This window comes from Ictalurus punctatus, chromosome 21, assembly GCF_001660625.3.
Source record: "Ictalurus punctatus breed USDA103 chromosome 21, Coco_2.0, whole genome shotgun sequence".
NCBI classification, from domain to species: domain Eukaryota; kingdom Metazoa; phylum Chordata; class Actinopteri; order Siluriformes; family Ictaluridae; genus Ictalurus; species Ictalurus punctatus.
In genome coordinates, this window is record NC_030436.2 from 15032831 (window position 1) to 15050501 (window position 17671).

Here is a 17671-nt window from a genome sequence, read left to right on the forward strand (position 1 = left end):
TTTGCTTCTCCACATAACCACCTTACTATTGATGGGGTGTATGCTATACCTTTTGTCTCCATGCTATAGTGGCTATATTTTCCTTTTATTTACTGTTTACCATACTTCTGGTTCTGCTTAGGTGCTGTTAAATGCCTCTATTTTATGTGGTGGTGTCAGTGGGCCTGGGTGTTATAGCCACCACACCATGGTGTCTGTAATATTTGGTTTTCTTTGTTTATTGTTTGTGTAATTTTGGGTTAACCAGTGTTTTCTTTCTCTCTAGGAGCCAGTGAGTCTTGGTGTGGGACAGGGGAGGCTAGCTGCATTTATTCAGTGGTGTGTGCTTCACAGCGTGTTCAGTGTGCCAACACAACTTCCTTATGGTGTAGGTAATGTTTGATGACTTTGGTGTGACTTGAAGTGGGTTTGGATGACTTCCCGAGCTGTAGATGGCCTGCCATGTTCCTGCCAAGCCTGGGCCTGGAGAAGTGCTTAGTTTTAAAATCCTTATTGTGCTTCATGGAAGAGTGATTTTATATTTATGTTATGTTTTAATGACGCTTAAGTGTCAATAAAATTTATTTTTTATATTCATACTCATGTCTCACTCATGTTCTTTGCCACAATAGGTAAAACTTAAGTGCTGTTATTTGGGAGTATTTCCCATAGTTCTCCCCCAGGGTAGTGTAGTTGGATTTATTAAATTTGGATAAACATTTCCCTCCACTTGGTAATGCCACACATAAAACCCTTCATTAATGCATTTGGATCTATTAGGTTTAGTAAAGTTAGGACAGTGGGATTGACTAAATGAATTTTTATATAAAAAGCACTCTTATTGATTTGGAGCTGCATCAGCAAAGAAGCTTATCATTTCACTAACTGGAGTTGATCCAAGTGGCAAAAGTAGAAATTGGCTAGTGATAGTGAGTGCTTTTATTCTGGCTTTGGCACCAAGCTCAATATAAACTCAATCTTTGCTTTCAGATGATGCAGTCTACCAAAATGACTTGTGAAGTCTGATGATTATACTGTTTACCCATGCAACAACTAGATTAGGGAGGAACTCTCCAAATTCCAGAAGACTGTCACACTCTACATGCCCCAGATACCTTTAAATGACCAGGACTGCATAGACCAAGTCAGTTATGTTCAGGAAGGAAAGGGGGGGAAAACCCTTTAAGTCATAAAATATTTCCCATGCCATTTTCCTCAGCCAGTCAGGCAAGGGCAGTGTGTACATAGCCATTTTAGCACGATGATCTTATAGCATCAACTTCCAATTTTTCAGTGAGCACATGAAGTTTGGGCCCAAACCAGAACTAAGAAAGTTATGCAGTGCTTTTATAAAGACAGTACCTCATGCATTTTCTAATAATTATAAAACAAAATACCTGATTGGGTCAGGCAGAATAAGGGTCTTCTTGCAGATCCCTATAGATACATGCAAGTCATTTTAAGCTTTATTTTCTATATCCAAGATGATAAAATTAATCTTTCAATAGGGATTTAAAATGGCATTGGTGAAAAGACCAGTTGGCACAATTCTGAAAATTCTATATTGGATTAGTAATTAGCATGAGTTGGGATAGGTTTGCAAAACGAAGGAAGAGACAGCAGGGTCAACGAGGTAATACCTAGGCCAATGTCACAAGGCTCCACCTGGTTAACTAGCATAAAGTACAAAAGTAGGACGCACTAGAGTACAAATCTTGAACAAACAAGACATGACCACCGCACCATTTTGAATTTGTTTTTATTGATCCATCACCACCGCCATTTGATAACCACAGTATAGTATTGCTCATTTTCCTGGATGTGCTTTGACCTGTAGTGGAGAAAAGTGAGCAGGATCTGACAAATTTTGATAGGTTAACCACTGGAGAGCCTGGCATTTGATTTCAAGCCAGGTACTTGGGAAAAGGCATTCATCCAGGGCATTTGGTACATCTGCTTTTTAACCCCACTGTTAGGGCCAGACACTGGAGCACCAGGTGAACCCATAGGGACATAAGGCTTATACATTCCAGGTAACCAAGGATACCAGAGTGGCCGATCAGCACTGGCTGGTGCAACTGTGGTAATTGTAGCAGCTGGAGTAGTCGTAGTAGCAGCTGGAGTAGTTGTGGTGGTCTGGGTAACTGGGGGAGTTGCAGGATGGCCATATTGGAAATTCCATGGCATTCCATGCCCACCAGGATAATACATTCCAGATAACCAAGGATACAAAGGCAGCTGACCAGCACTAGCTGGTGCAACTGTGGCAGCTGGAGTAGTTGTGGTGGTCTGGGTAACTGGGGGAGTTCCAGGCTGGCTATGTTGAAAACGCCATGGCATACCATAAACATAAGGATTATACATGCCAGATAACCAAGGATACAAAGGCAGCTGACCACTAGTTGGTGCAACTGTAGCAGCTGGAGTAGTCATAGCAGCAGCTGGAGTAGTCGTAGCAGCAGCTGGAGTAGTCGTAGCAGCAGCTGGAGTAGTCGTAGCAGCAGCTGGAGTAGTCGTAGTGGTGTGGGTAACTGGGGGAGTTCGCAGATGACCATTTTGGAAATTCCATGGCATTCCATAACCATAAGGATACAGTCCACGTAACCAAGGATAGAAAGGCAGCTGATAAGCACTAGCTGGTGCAACCGTCGTAGCCAAGGTAGTCACGGGGGCATCTGTGGAAGCTTCTGGATCCCTAGAATGGAATTGCCATGTTATACAAGAACCATAAGGAAAAGGGTAACCCATATGAACATGTGGGACATACATGTGAGCAGGTAAAGGAGTAGTAGCTGGGGGCTGAACAGCTGGGCAGGACAAGGTCAACTCCCTATCCATGTATTGCACAGACAAAAGCATCTTGGCACCCTGACAAAGGAAGTTAAAGGATTAACAGTCAAGTACTTATGATCTCAGCATACAAGCCTACAAGTACAGAATTACCTCAAGTTGCCAACAGTTGCTTGCATATGGTGCAGTTAGGGTCAGTCCACCTCCCACAACTTCCAAGGTAAAGCCACAGGTGGAAGCTTGGTACACAGGTTGCCACACACCATTCACTAAAATCAAATGCTTTCTCAGTGCCAGATTACCCAGTAGCATTCCATCCCCAAACATTGTACAGCAAGTCACCCACTGAAAATAAGTCCAATCCTGACACAAACTAATCTCACCCTTCAGCCTGAGAGCAGCTGTAGACACACCAAGATTGACAACCATAGCTGAAGGGCTACAGGAGACAGTGAGAGGACAAGCCACAGGACAGACCATCTTCACAGCAACTCCAGAAACCCATAACGGCAGGATGTAGCTATTCCCCTGCAATTACCAATATGACTTGCTCATCAAGAACACATTTGGAAAAAAAGAACATAAAATGCAAATGTATTTCCTTAAAAAGAGAGGTATTATTCTAGTCAGTAATGGGAACACTTGAGGATAAGAACACATGCAATTAGCATCTCTACAATGGGCCAGTCAACTGCAAGTTACCTGCTGTGCAACGTTACAGCCAGCATACTTGGCAATGAGTGCAACCTCTCTGTGGGCCCTCCTCAACGAAAAGCCACAGTGGGACGGCATTTGGGATAGTGGTACTAGGCCCTCCTCACCTAAGGAAAGCAAAGTTTTACTCTGTGCCAAAGAACAGTTATTTTTGCATCATTTTGCTTTCTAGTTCAAGCTGAACAGAGAGCAGTCCTGTTTTAAAAGAAAGGCTATTCAACAAAAAGAGCTTGACCACCTAAAAAATAAGACAATTGTTTGGGGCAAGTAAATTAATACTTGCAGGTTAGACTCAGCCAGATTATGTTTAAATATCCAATGATTTTAAAATTAAGGCCTAAAAGGTTAGAATAGCCCTTACTTCAAGCCATGTCAATAAGAAAAGACTAGTGGAAGGCAAGCATTAGACTTTATGCTCCATAAGTAAAATCTTAGTGTTCCTTAAAGCCTTAATACATTTGAATGCATGGAAGGTGTTCAACAGCACTTAGCAAAACCACTCACTTGTCTCAACCAAGAAGTTGGGTACTTGATTTCCCTGAATTTGCAGGGTCATTGAATCACCATCACACCACACTGAGGGACTCCAGTGCCTTTGCATTAACTTGGCCAGTTTGGACCCTTCTAATGAGCAAGGGAAAACACAGTTACACCAATATCAGTACAAGAACATGATGCCACAGACCACATGCTAGATTACATTTTGTACCTGTTAACTCTGGTTGATCAGATTGGTACCCATTGGCATCTCCAGCATGTTCATCATGTATCCTCTTGACAAGATCATCCTTGGGTTCATTTGTAGCTCTGCTGGAGCCCATGATAAGTCTACCAGCTTGGACTGCATTACCTTTAGGAACTGCCTCAAGGAAAAAAACTGAGAGGCTCAGAATCAGTACTGCCATTAGCATCAGACATTTTTGCTTTCGCCACAACATTTGCACTCTTTTTCCTAGATCACCTGCAACCACACAAACTAAAAGAAGACATTAAGTCACCCTTACTTGGGAGTCAATATATACTGTAACCTTTAATTAGTTTCCAGAGGAAATCAGTGGTATAGCAATCTAAATCACCTGTAACCAATTCGTGTGTTTTGCATTTGTTTCCACTGATAAGTTACCTATAAAACCCTTCATAAGTGCACTTGGATCTGTTAGCTTTAGCAAAATTAGAAGAGAGGGTTTAGCTAAGTTAATTTAATAAAATAAAATAAAATAAAAAAGCACCTTAATTGACTTGGAGTTGGATCGACAAAGAATCTTATCTTTACACTAACATTAGAGTTAATCTAAGTGATGATAATAAAAAAGACAGCTTTCACATGTTCCACATGTCTGAAACAGTTGGAAATTTGCTAGGAATTGTATATATAAACACAATGTCCCCCTGCTTAGTTAAAGGTAGGTAAAAAGAGCCAAAAATCACAGTTGTAGAATTATACACTTTAGATAAATCTTCTAGTCGTCATATTTCAAAAATAACTGTTAAATGCCACTTTCATAAAAACAAGCTGTTTGGAAGTATTGAATGAAAGAAGCCTTTGCTGTCCTTAGAACTACAAATGGCATCAAGTATTTTGGTCAGCTGTTGTCTGGCTTTCTTAGTTCTGCATATTCCCTCATAACCTTCAAGAAATGTCTGAAGACTAGGGTTTTTCGCAAGACAACTTCAACATTGATGTAGAAACACATGCAGAACTCTGAGAGCTATATGCTGTATATCTATATATCCTTGTTCTCTTTTGGTATGCACTTACCTTTTGTCAGTGTGGTTACTCCTTACTTTGGTATTATTTTTGTCTGTAACAATTGTTATTGTGTCTGATTTGTGATTGGACTGCTTTGTTACTAGTGTAGGAGTTCTGCAGAACAGGGCTTTAACAAATGTTTAGAACAACTGTGTTTCTCAATTTTGGTCCTGGAGTACCATCAACACCTTGCACATTTTTGGTTTTTACGTATTTGATTCAACTCATGAACTAATTAATAAGCCTGAAGCAGCTTTGGGTTGGGTGACTTCGAGGAAGAGAAAATACCAAAATATGTTCGGCGGTGGTACTCCAGGACAAGGATTGAGAATCACTGGTTCTAGTCAATTCTTAAATTAGCTTGGATCCTGCCCCAGTTGTCAGTCACTTTGTTTAAAATTAATACATGAATAAAATGGAAAAAAGTAGAAGAAGAAATATAAATATAGCATGAAGAGTACTCACTTCAATGTACTGAGAGAAGCTCCACGCTCACAATTAGAGCTCTTTAAAACCGATCTCCTATTCTTGCGAGCAGTCAAACGTCGGACACGGAGAAATCAAAGAATAAGACTCTTTCTCTGTTCTTACTGCCAGGCCCCTGAGCTGATGTTTACAATGAAATACTACTTATGTTAAACTGTGTATCATATGGTCAATTTCTGATTTGATAATTCCTAGTAAACAACGCCATTACCACCTTCAACAAAGCATATTAGCTCAGGTACTGCTGTATATAATACCCTGAAGAGAGATTCTCTGAAGTGGAACTGCAAAGGATACTTCTGTAGTGACCAATGAATACAGCTGTTATTTTGCTGTGTTGTATTTATGTCTTGCTTTCCAAAAGTAGTGTGCTCCCAACTGCACCGTAATTACTTTTTAGAGTAAAGCTTTAAATGTACACTATATACACCTCCATCCATCCATTTTCCATACCACATATCCTACACAGGGTGATGGGGAACCTGGAGCCAATCCCAGGGAACTTAGGGCACAAGGCAGGGGACACCTTGGACAGAATGCCAACCCATCCCAGGGCACAATCACACACTCATTCACAAACCCATTCACACACTACGGACAATTTGGAAATGGCAACAAATGTCTGAAACCAGAGTATCCAATTTAAATCCCCTCCGCACAATGAGAATCCCCAACCCTTGAGGTGTGATGCATACGTGCTAAACCACGTGCTAAACCACTGTGCCCCCCACTATATGCACCTTTCTATGTAAAAGCTACATACTAGATGTAGAAAAGGTTTACATTTGAAGGTTTCACCCCAGCAACAAGTAATGGTACAGTTTAGTATCCAGTTTCCAGTACGGTTTAATAGTTTCTCAGATTGTGTGGCATTTAAATAGGAAATATACATACAAAATACTTTTTTTTTTTTTTTTTTAATAGAGTAAAAGTAGTCCAGGTCATTTTTAAATTAAGTGAAGTATTTTTCAAACTTAAGGCAATGTGCAACATGTTATGTGTTGATGCGATCTCACCTGGTATTATCACGTACGTCCTGTAAATTCACACATTTGTGGTGTAACGTCTTTGTTCATCTTAACAAAGTTCTGCTACAGCTTTACCTGAAGTCTTCATTAGTGCTTATTCCATGTAATTGAACATGTCTACTCTGGTTTTATATAACTTGATGCATGTTAAGTGAAATTATTAAATGACTAAAATATTTGTGAATGCCTGTTATGTAAGAAGATGTATTTCTGTAGTTCCTGGTAATATTTTAAAAACTCACCATTCATAAAAAAAATATCTGACGGGGGTCATTTTAGGGTTAAGGCACAAACCGTGGGAATTAACTCTTTCCTAGGCCGTGCATGTTAAACAAGGTGCACTTGTATTGCGCATCTCTTTCGGTCCACCTTAAGAGCGCAGTTAGGCAGTGTTTTGCAGGGGGAGGCCCTCACAGACACATGCCTAGCACTTTAAGGCGGACTGGAACAAATAAAGCCGCGCTTAAAGGCATACGCACTCCTAAATCAGTACTCCGTTTTAGTTGAGAACAGTAAATTACAACTAATCGACACGTCTGTAAAGGTTAAATACATGTGTGTTGTTCTTTAAATATATGTGCAGCCATGAGAAGAAAAAAAAATGAAGGCAGATCTTGGTTAATAAACCATATTGTTACATAGGCATTTTATGCTTGGCATCCAGAAGTGTACTGAGTAGTCTATGATTTGTATGTAATAGGGACTACTGATATTAAAATGCATGCAAAAAATAATTATACTAGATTTAACGCCCAATAATAATAATTATTGATAATAAGAATAATTGAATAATAATAATAATAACATTGCACACTGGATATCCCGACTTGGGATAATACACGTGGACTGTAAAAGAAATGATGTTCATTTCTCTCGTGTCATGAACCTCCACATGCTGTGCGCGGTCACGACGGCTTCCAAAGCGCGTTCACGGAGTGGGAATGTGCGCGTGGGCCTGCAGAGGGAGCTGCGCGCGCTCCACTGAAGCGGCGTTGTGTGCACAGGACAGTCCGGGGTCTCGCGCTCTCATACAAGGCCTACTTCCGTCAGCGCGCTGTTCTCGGGGAATTGTATTTTACACACAATATCGATCTTGTTTCCAGTCGAGCGTGCCGAGAAGCAGCGTTTCTATATTTTCTAACACGGTAGGAGCTTCATGCAACCGATCGCACGACGGTTAAAGGGTGTGATTTGTCTCGAAATACAGACCCGCGGTCTGAAAATGCAATAAGCACACGTCACATCATCTATTGGTATTGTTTGCTACACCTAAATGGAGGAAAAAAAGTGCCTCGGGGTTTTATATAACTACAGATCATGCACGGGAGACGGCTACAGAATGAATTAAGACGTGCTTTGGTGGCTTTTTATTTTTTGAACGGCGTGTTTTGGCGGAAATTGATTTTGGTTTTATTTAAGGTAGCATGGCAAGATACGCGGCCGAGCTAGTTAACGTTGCTTGGCTAAGCTAGCGTTTACTGGAATAAACATTATCATCCTTTGTATAATTTTCTGACACAAACCTATAATAGTAATAAATCTAAGAGTTTGTATTTCTGTAGCATACTCATGTCGGTACATTTCGTAGATGCTAATGAGAGTTTAATTTTGCACATTCCTAAGCTAGCTAGCCTGCAAGCTAGTATTGTTTTGGTACCGTAACGCTAGCTAACGCTAGCTAGTTGTTTCCTCGAGCACACCTATCTGCTCCTGTTTATAACCTTGTTAGCGTTGTGTTAGCGGGAACCATGTACCTAAAATGTTTTAAATTTCACTGACTGGAACTGTATACGAAATATTTAGCAATTAAACCTTTAACTTCTCTAAACAGTTATTGTGACAGTATGACTTGAGGTTGAGTTTGTTTTCAGACAGTAATGGTCCAAAGTGCAGCACGGTACAAGGCTGGCACGATCCCAAATGACTCCTTGTTCACTCTATAAGTGGACCACATGTGAATGTAATGGCTTCTGCGCACTATGTAGTGCACTGTGAAGTTCAGTAAGTAGGCGTTTGCGATTCAGCCAGCTGCTGTCGTTTTTCCTCTAAACTAAACAAAGCCTCAGAGCATTCCTTTCCTTGTGTACTTTATTAACATAAACGTTTTGACCTTTAGTTCAATTACAGTATGTAGCACAAATCTTTTTTTAAAATTATTATTATTTTTTTAGTTTATTACATTTCGTTGGCTTTGTACTTGTACTCTGCATAATGATTATAAAATCCAATCTAATTTACATCATAAAGTCTGAAAAGTCATTTTCTTTTACGCTTAGAAATAGAAATAGAAATTAAGTAGATGGGTTGGAAATTCTTTGGTCAAAATACTACAGACTCAACACTCCCTGTCTGATACTAATGCAGCTTCTCTGTTGCATTAATGCTTACCTGTTCCTTATAAGGGTAGTGACCTTTATATTTATATATATATATATATATATATATATATATATATATATATATATATATATATATATATAAAAGAAGAAAAACAAAAACATGTCCTGGACAGATTACATGCATAATCCAAAAAAAAAAGTCTGGGAGTTTTTTTTTTTTATTAGAAAAGTGCTACTCTGTGTATGTATGTTTCGTTTGCCTTTAAAGGCTTGATGAAAACAGTTGCCACAAATAAATGAGGACAAAGTCTTTAATATAATCTTGTAATTGCTTTGTCTTTTCGAGGTGACGTTATCAGAAAGTACTACTGCACAGTTATCTTATCACTATATATTCCACAATTGTATGATGTATCATCTCAGTAAACTGTCTGGAACATGCTGTGCATCTGTCATATCCGTGCCTATGGACTTCTTTCAGGCTTCAGTCAGTTCAAGGTGGATTGACCTGTCATGAATGAGCCGATCGAAGGCGGTGCGATCTCGTTCGACGAGTATGTGCGGCAGAAGGCTCGCACCATACCCCAGCACCGCATGAAGGAGTTCCTGGAGTCGTTGGCCACCAAAGGCCCTGAGATCCTACAGGAGTTCAGCCAGCAGACCAGTGGCACCACTACTACCATGGTGTACCAACAGGGGGCCAACTGCATCTACACCGACAGCACGGAGGTGGCAGGGTCGCTGCTCGAGCTGGCATGCCCAGTAAGAAACAAACACTCAGACCTGAGATGGCTACCTGCTTAATAGCTGATGGAAACATAATGGATAATTGTATATAGCAATCATCTAATGTATATCAACCTTTTAATACATTTTGTGATCAAAGCTATTATAACTAAAAAATAAAAAAAATTGAGAATTGGATTTTAAGTGCATAAATTGAGTTTTCTCTAGTTGACTGTCTTATTTTTACAGGTACAGGTGACATCTACGCAGATCTCTCCACAGCTGGCTGCAGCTGTGCAGCAGGCGTCTGAGCAGCAGATTCAAGTCCAGGTTAGAATACTTATTGTTCTTCACCAGTATAAACTTTCCAAACACTACGTCTTGAGCCGCTTGAATAGCCAGCCGTTGTCTCCGAACATGCAGAAGTCAACGTTGCAACTACACGTTAAGTGGCATTGCTTGAAGAATTTATTGGCTGAGACAGAAAACGATCACTGATGAGGATTTCAGATGCTGCGTGAATCTTTTGTGCTCATTATAAACCGAAACACGTTCCTTTTATCTCTACTGTTGGTTGCTCTGTTTCACACTTCACTTTCTTCCACAGGTGCAGATCCAAGGTGAGCAGGGTCAGACAGTTGGTCAGGTATTGCAGGTGGCTTCTCCTACCCAACAGCATCTATCAGGGGTCACTACAACACAGCTGGTGCAGCAGGGCGAGCTAACTGAGGAACAACACCAACAGGTACGTCCACAGACACGTAACACACAGTCAACACATGGCAAGATCCGAATCCTACAGTGTGTTCTCACTGGCAAGCAAGTGGGTTCTAGTTAATATTTTGGAAGCGTGAAGTGTTGCAACCTTGCAGGCTGCACTATCTAGCTTTTTTCAGATTCGGTAAGTTATAGTCAAAATGCCTATGGTCTACTGCAGGGGGTCATCAACTGGAGTACTTATGGTCCAGATTCAGACCCATATTTCATTGACCGTACCAAATAGTAAAAAAAAACTGTAAAAGAGACAATAAATGCATGGAAAAAGCTTGGCTTCTGTAGCAGATCCTCTGTTTCCGATCACATTTATCTGAAGGGAACTCGTCAGACCACCAACTAGCTACAGGGCGAAAGACATTATGCAGCACAGTGCATGCACAAAATCAGGGCAATCGAGAAGCTCAGGTAATATTCATGTCAAACAATCAGAATGTGGGGAATTTTCTCTCACAGCAAACTCGAGTTTACACAGAATTGAGCAAAAAAACAAACCATGCAATGAGTGGATGAGACCGAAAGAGAAGAGGAGAACAGCCGGCTGGTTCAAGCTGACAGGAAGGCGACTTTAGCTCAAATAGCCACTCTTTACAACCGTGGTGAACGGAAAAGCATCTCAGAAAGCACAACGTGCTGAACCTTGAATTGGATCCGAGACAGCTGAAGATTGTCTATTTTGGTGTTCGATGTAAACATTAACATTAACTGCATCTGTTTTGATTGTGTTGTGTTGTATTGCATTGCACTGCTGCCACGTGATTGGTTGATTGTATAATAGCACAAATGAGCAGAAATGATTCTTTTTAAAGTGGCTGCTGAGTGTATTTGAAGCGATATCAATGCGCAGATTGTCAGATTGCTATCTGTTTGTGAAAGGGTGACATATAATGTGTGTGTGTGTGTGTGGCTCCCAGATCCAGGCGCAACTGGTGGCAGCCGTGGCCGGAGGTCAGCAAATCCAGATCCAGACAGTGGAGGCTCTGTCTCCACCTCAGACCCAGCAGCAGGGTTCGGAACGTGAGGCAGAGCGTCGCGCCGGAGCATCACCGGGTGTCCTGCAGCCAGCTAAGAAGCGCAAGGTAGATGTGCCTGCCGTAGTGTCTTACCAGCTAGCACAGGGCCAGCAGCTAGCCACCGTACTGGCCATACCCCAAGGCCAGCAGCAGAGCTACGTGTCGCTGAGGCCTGAGCTCCTGACTGTAGACAGTGCACACCTGTACGGCACCGCGACAGCCGGCACCATAACAGGTGCGTCAGGAGAGACCTGGACTATCCCGGTGTACCAGCAGCAGCAGGGTGTAGCACACATCGCCATCCCACAGGAGGCCTACAGCACGGTGCAGGTGCAGGACAAAGATAAAGACAAGATGACGACGGCCCAGCTCGCAGGTGCAGTGGCGGTGCCTGTGTCAGGCTCGCAGGAGGAGGTAGTGCACTCTCTCTTCCCAGCTCAGTTCATGAACGGAAACATCCACATTCCAGTGGCGGTCCAGGCTGTCGGGGGAGGCTACGCAGGCACCACCCAGGCGCTGCACATCTGGGACCCACAGCAGCAACAGCAGCAGCATGGCCAAGAGGTTGAAACTCAGGAGCAACAGCTCCATCTGCAGGTTAGGAAATTGGAGTGTGGCAGTTGTTGTTATTATTAGTCAAGATCTTGACCATGTCTGTTATTCCATGTATGTATGTAAAACTATGAGGCTTTGGCCTGAAAGTCAGCATAGTAGATTAAAGCCAGGTTTACACTTCAGGATATTTCAGCCAGATTTTACTTTCACTGAATTGTTTGGTTCAGAGTTGGAAAAAATTTACCTCCGGTCCCATTTTCTGCACGAGCCCAGATTGCGCTGATTGATGATCTAAGCAGAGCATAGAAATTTTCCCGAACTGCAGGTCTGTCTAAAAGAGGTCTGTTTTTTTTGCACAGCATAAAATGGGCTTTATCCATTTTCCCATCACCTTCTATTCCATTTAAAGATTAGGAGTCCTTCACCTAATCCCTAACCACCACATCTGTATCTGATTATGTGATTACCACAGGATATTTTTATTTATTTATTTATTTATTTTTACAGCATGAAAACAGAAAATTATGTCAAACAGTTTAAATGTGTGTCTGTATAACATCAATTCCCTTACAGTGATTACATTATAACAATAAAGATTATAGGATGAGACAGAAACGCGAGAATAAAACGTAGTTCAATGTTTTGTGTATCGATTTTTTTTTTTCCCATCAGATCTACAGAATGACAAGTCCTTCACTGTGGAAAATGTATTCCTGAATTGAGTGTAATTTACCTTTTAAAATACATTTTCAGATAAATGACAGTTGTGTGTTTTAATTGGACATTTATTGACTGCCCCAACATCTGCACCTAGACCTCCATTATAATTGAGTTTTAAGTTAACAATAACAGTATATATGCAGGGAATGGAAACGCTTGGTATTGAAAAGCTTTATACTGTATCCTGTACAGTATGTCAGAATATTGACCCATTATTTAACGATTTTCTCTACCTACTCAGGCCGAGGCAGAGCCGCAAGCTGAAGCTCCTCCTGAGCTGCTTCTTCCTACAGTGCTAAAGCCAGAGGAAGGCCTGGAGACCTGGAGGCTTTGGGTGCAGCGCAAAAACGCAGAGCTCGATAAGAACGAACAGAACAAGTTGGCGCCGATTGGCCGTGAGTGATTGATTTAATTCTCATCCGCTTACGTGGTTACAGTTTTCAGTAGTCTTTCTATCAGCCTCATCTGCCCTCTGTTCCTCTAGAATAGTTAGTGTAAATAGATATAAGTTTTAGGTAGATAGTTTTGAACACGTTCCTTATGTCTGTGGGTGTGTGGGTTTTTTTTTTTTTTTGGTCTCTCCGCAGGCCGCCAGCCTCTGCGTTTCCGAGAAGACCTGGTCTCTAGTTCAGTGGGAGAACTTAACGTGGCTCTGTCTCTCATGACCCAGGAGGCTCGTGGTTTAGAAGGGGAGCCATTTGAACCCGACGCACTATATTATGTCTTCTTGTGCATACAGAAAGTATGTATGCATTTCTGCTCAAACCATGTTTATTCGATGTAATTTTTCCTGATGTATTTTTTTCCCCTCATCTTTTATTATTATTTTTTTTAGTTCGCTATGGTTACATTTATGTAGTGCTTTTCTTGACACTCAAAGTGCTAGTGTGTAGCATCCACTTGGATGATGCGACGGCAGCTATAGTGCACCAGAACTCTCACCACACACCAGCTATTAGAGGAGAGGGGAGGAGAGAGTGATGTAGCCAATTCAGAGATGGGATTATTAGGGGACCATGATGGAGAAGGGCCAATGGGGGAATTTTGCCAGCACACCGGAGTTATACTCCTACTCTTTTACGAGAAGTGTCCTGGGATTTTTAACGACCAGAGAGTCAGGACCTCGCTTTAAGGTCTCATCCGAAAGACAGTGCTGTTTTTACAGTATAGTGTCCCTGTCACTGTACTGGGGCATTAGGCCCCACACAGACCACAAGGTGAGCACCCCTTGTTGGCCTCACTAATACCATTTCCAGCATCAACCTTAGTTTTCTCCAGGAGGTCTCCAGGTACTGGCCAGGCTCAACCCTGCTTAACTTCATTGGGAAACCAGGCGAGAACTGCAGGGGAGATATGGCTCTGGCATGTGATATTTTTACCTATGTCTATTGTATTTAGTACCTGTTCGAGAATGGCAGGGTGGACGACATCTTTTCAGACCAGTACTACTTCCGCTTCTCCCAGTGCCTACACAAAATCCTGGAGGAATGGAGGCCCAGTGTCCATCCGCTAGGTAAAGAAAGCCCAGTTTTATTTCCTCTCTGTGCATGTATCTGTGCTGAATGTTATGTGATGGTATACTTTGTTAGGCACCAAATTTTTTATGACTGGAACCCTTGTTACTAGACTGCTAGATGTTGTTCCAAGTTCCAGTTTTAGTCATAAAAAAGGTTGATTTTTGTTTACTTGTGTTTTTATTTTTACTGTGAATTATTTTTTTTATTTTTATTTTTTTTACCAGACATTTTGTTCCAACGGTCGTGTTGCAGCATAAACCAGCAAAATGGCCACAATATGAAACATTTGTATGCTTTATTAGTTGCTGTTAGTGTACAAATTGGTTAATTATGTCTTTCAGGTTATATTATCCCCAGTCATGTGACCGAGGAGATGTTGTGGGAGTGCAAACAGCTGGGAGCTCATTCTCCATCTACTTTACTCACTACACTAATGTACTTCAACACCAAGTGAGTGACTGGTAGGACTTATGTTCCGTCATGGCTTCTAGGAGGTGTCGAACATACGACCCATGATGAAATGAATTTGAACCCATGTTCTGAATTCAAAATTTGTGAACCATAAATTAACTGAAAATTTAGTTGAAGAGCTTGTCTATGTTTAACACCAGGGGGCAAAATAGAGCTGTAATCTTGGTTACTGACAAAATGCTAAGGATACACGATCAAGCTAAATGTTTGATGCATGGTTTTGTTTTGTTCATCTGTGCAGCAGTGTACACTTGTTATGTTCGGTCAGTTTGTGCAATAAGTTCCACAAAACTTTCCTTTCTGATAAATCCACGCGACACATTTAAAAGCAGGAGGTGTGTTATTAGTGTACAAAGTTAATTTTATTTGTCCAGCGCACATCAATTCAGACGAAGTGTAATGTGAAGCCTTACCCATCATGAGACACCCGTCTACTACATTCGAGAACGTCTAACGCGCTAGAGGGAGTCTTAACATGACGTGAAACGTTTATTTCACAGGTATTTCCACCTGACCACAGTGGAGCAGCATATGAAAGTGGCCTTCTCTAAAGTGCTCCGGCACACCAAGAAGAACCCGACCAACCCAAAAGACAAGAGCACCAGCATCCGCTACCTGAAAGGAGTCGGCTCTCACCATGTCGGTCAGAAAGGTGAGTGGGGACTGGGGGACACCTCACTACATTGTGATTTACGTTTGTATTACAGAATGAAGCTTTTTTACGTCATGATGCTTTTACACCGTGTTCCTCTTTAAATGTATTTTCTTGCTTTAGTGACGGATGATATGTACGCTGAGCAAGCTGAGGATCCAGAGAATCCACTTCGCTGCCCCATCAAGCTCTATGACTTTTACCTCTTCAAATGGTGAGCACCTCTTCAATTAAGTATTTACCATTCCATTAATCATGCATTAAATGTTTCCCTGTCTCTAACGTTTACCTATAAAGGAAGATGTTATTTGACTTTTCAACAAAATGGCGAGCTTAAACGGTTAAACTGACATGCGGACAAAACAAAAGGACAGAGTTTTAGCACTGAAAAGGGAAAAAAAAAGTCTGTTCTTAATATCCGTAGTGAAGAAAGAAATGCAAAATTATTGATGTTTGTAAACTGGTGAATTATAGAACAAATCAATTATTTGGTATCAGTGCGAAAGCGCCCTTAGTGTAAATTTCCGTGCTAATACGCATTTCATTCACTTGTCTTAACGCACACAGTACTCTTCGTTTCTTTTCAGCCCTCAGACTGCCAAAGGCCGGAATGACACATATTACCTGACGCCAGAGCCTGTTGTAGCCCCGAACAGCCCTATATGGTACTCGACCCAGCCAATCACGAGCGAGCAGCTGGAGCAGATGCTCACACGCATCATGGTGGTGCGGGAAATCCAAGAAATAATCTCCATCACGCAGGCCAACATTCAGTGAGGAAATTTGAGGGAGAAGGAGAGCGAGAGAGAGAGATGGTGAAAGAAAGGTTTCCACCTCCGAGCTCCTCCGTCCTCACAGCCTCACCAGTCGCTCACAAACTCAAAAGGAGGGAAATGTAGCCATCGCTGTGTCTCCTCGTGCTCCGTATTTACACACCATGAAGCACGCACCAGTGGTGGCCCATGGGCAGAGGAGGCAACAATATCTACAATCTACTTTACGCTCTATAATTATACACTCATTTCGAGTAGGATTTAAAACTCTTTAACAACCAGGCTGAGGAAATTTGACATTGTTACCGACTGATTGCTAACCTTAAAAGAAAAACAGTGTCGGTTTACTAATTAACAAAAGTGCAGCACATGTCCGGTAGCCATCGTTTGCTTTGAGCTTGCTGTTTGATTTCAATGAATATTTCTGAAATGGTTCAGAGAACATTAGTATGATCATTGTATTGTCACTTACTTGGATTACTTTGGAGGTTCGCTCATAAAACTGCACTACATTGCATCGTGGCCTTGATGCTTTCTGAAATTGCAGTGAAATTACACACACACACACACACACACACACATACATATATATATATATATATATATATATATATATATATATATATATATATATATATATATATATATATATATATATATATATATATATATATATATATATATATATGACTACCGCCTCATTTTTATCCATGAACTGCCTCCATAAACCTCTAGGAGGTGCCTCCTCTGACCAGCCGCCACTGGAGGACTGAAATGAACTGTACTTGCAAGCCTTTTTTCTTTCTTTTTAAAAAAAATAAAGATATTACTTAATCTGTTCATGTGATGCCTGTTGGCACTACACACCTTTAACGTGCAGTTTCTCTTTGCTAGCTGTCACTCTGTTGAATATGTACTCATCTAACGTCATTTATTCCCCCCCCCCCCCACTCTGTTCATTTTTTTGCCATTGTAACTGAGAGAGGTGAGGAGTGTGTGATTAGACTGGAGTCATCTCTGCAAGCAGATAAAACACAGGTTCTTTTGGAGGAACCTCTTCCACACCCTTGACTTGGCAAGAATGCAGTCAAGACACTTTGAGAAGTGTACTCTACACAGAAAGACTTTTTGGTCTTCATTTTTTGTTTCATGTTTTTTTTTTTTTTTTTTATATATATATATATATATATATATATGTATATGCATCTATGGTAATCTGATATGTATTGATATTATAGTGGTGCTGGGGACTAAAGAATTGAAGCCTGTGTTTTCAAACATGCCTTTTGTACAGTGAGGTCCCTGTAACTGTGTGTAGTGTCTTTTTTTTTGTTATAAATTTGTTGTACTTGTACATGGAAGGATATTGTGAGGAAAAAATAGT

The 17671-nt window shown here is 41.1% G+C and overlaps 2 protein-coding genes across 2 annotated transcripts in view; one reads left to right on the forward strand and one right to left on the reverse strand.

Annotated features, from left to right (window-relative positions):
- Positions 1 to 1721: 1721 nt before the first annotated feature.
- Positions 1722 to 17671, reverse strand: part of LOC108254852 (uncharacterized) — a 146105-nt gene continuing 130155 nt past the window's right edge. Inside the window, exons 2-8 of the mRNA XM_017450221.3 lie at positions 4193 to 4444; positions 3988 to 4107; positions 3472 to 3590; positions 3153 to 3297; positions 2923 to 3038; positions 2747 to 2847; positions 1722 to 2674 (exon numbers count right to left, since the gene is read on the reverse strand). Coding sequence (XP_017305710.2) covers positions 1855 to 2674; positions 2747 to 2847; positions 2923 to 3038; positions 3153 to 3297; positions 3472 to 3590; positions 3988 to 4107; positions 4193 to 4421 — 1650 coding nt within the window. The 5' untranslated portion in view covers positions 4422 to 4444 and the 3' untranslated portion in view covers positions 1722 to 1854. The remainder of the gene's footprint in view (positions 2675 to 2746; positions 2848 to 2922; positions 3039 to 3152; positions 3298 to 3471; positions 3591 to 3987; positions 4108 to 4192; positions 4445 to 17671) is intronic.
- LOC108254851 (transcriptional regulator QRICH1) lies at positions 7732 to 17584 on the forward strand. Its single transcript, XM_017450220.3, has 12 exons — positions 7732 to 7892; positions 9568 to 9848; positions 10062 to 10142; positions 10420 to 10557; positions 11501 to 12196; positions 13116 to 13269; positions 13462 to 13616; positions 14273 to 14387; positions 14733 to 14841; positions 15363 to 15514; positions 15638 to 15728; positions 16102 to 17584. Exons 2-12 carry the CDS (start codon positions 9600 to 9602, stop codon positions 16289 to 16291), a joined length of 2130 nt encoding a protein of 709 aa, XP_017305709.1. The 5' UTR covers positions 7732 to 7892; positions 9568 to 9599; the 3' UTR covers positions 16292 to 17584.

Bases quoted from the DNA above. Each gene is read 5' to 3' on its own strand.
- LOC108254851 (XM_017450220.3), top strand. From the start codon at position 9,600: ATGAATGAGCCGATCGAAGGCGGTGCGATCTCGTTCGACGAGTATGTG. The intron at 10,558-11,500 runs GTACGTCCACAG...TGTGGCTCCCAG, and splicing joins CTGAGGAACAACACCAACAG to ATCCAGGCGCAACTGGTGGC. The intron at 13,617-14,272 runs GTATGTATGCAT...TATTGTATTTAG, and splicing joins TCTTCTTGTGCATACAGAAA to TACCTGTTCGAGAATGGCAG.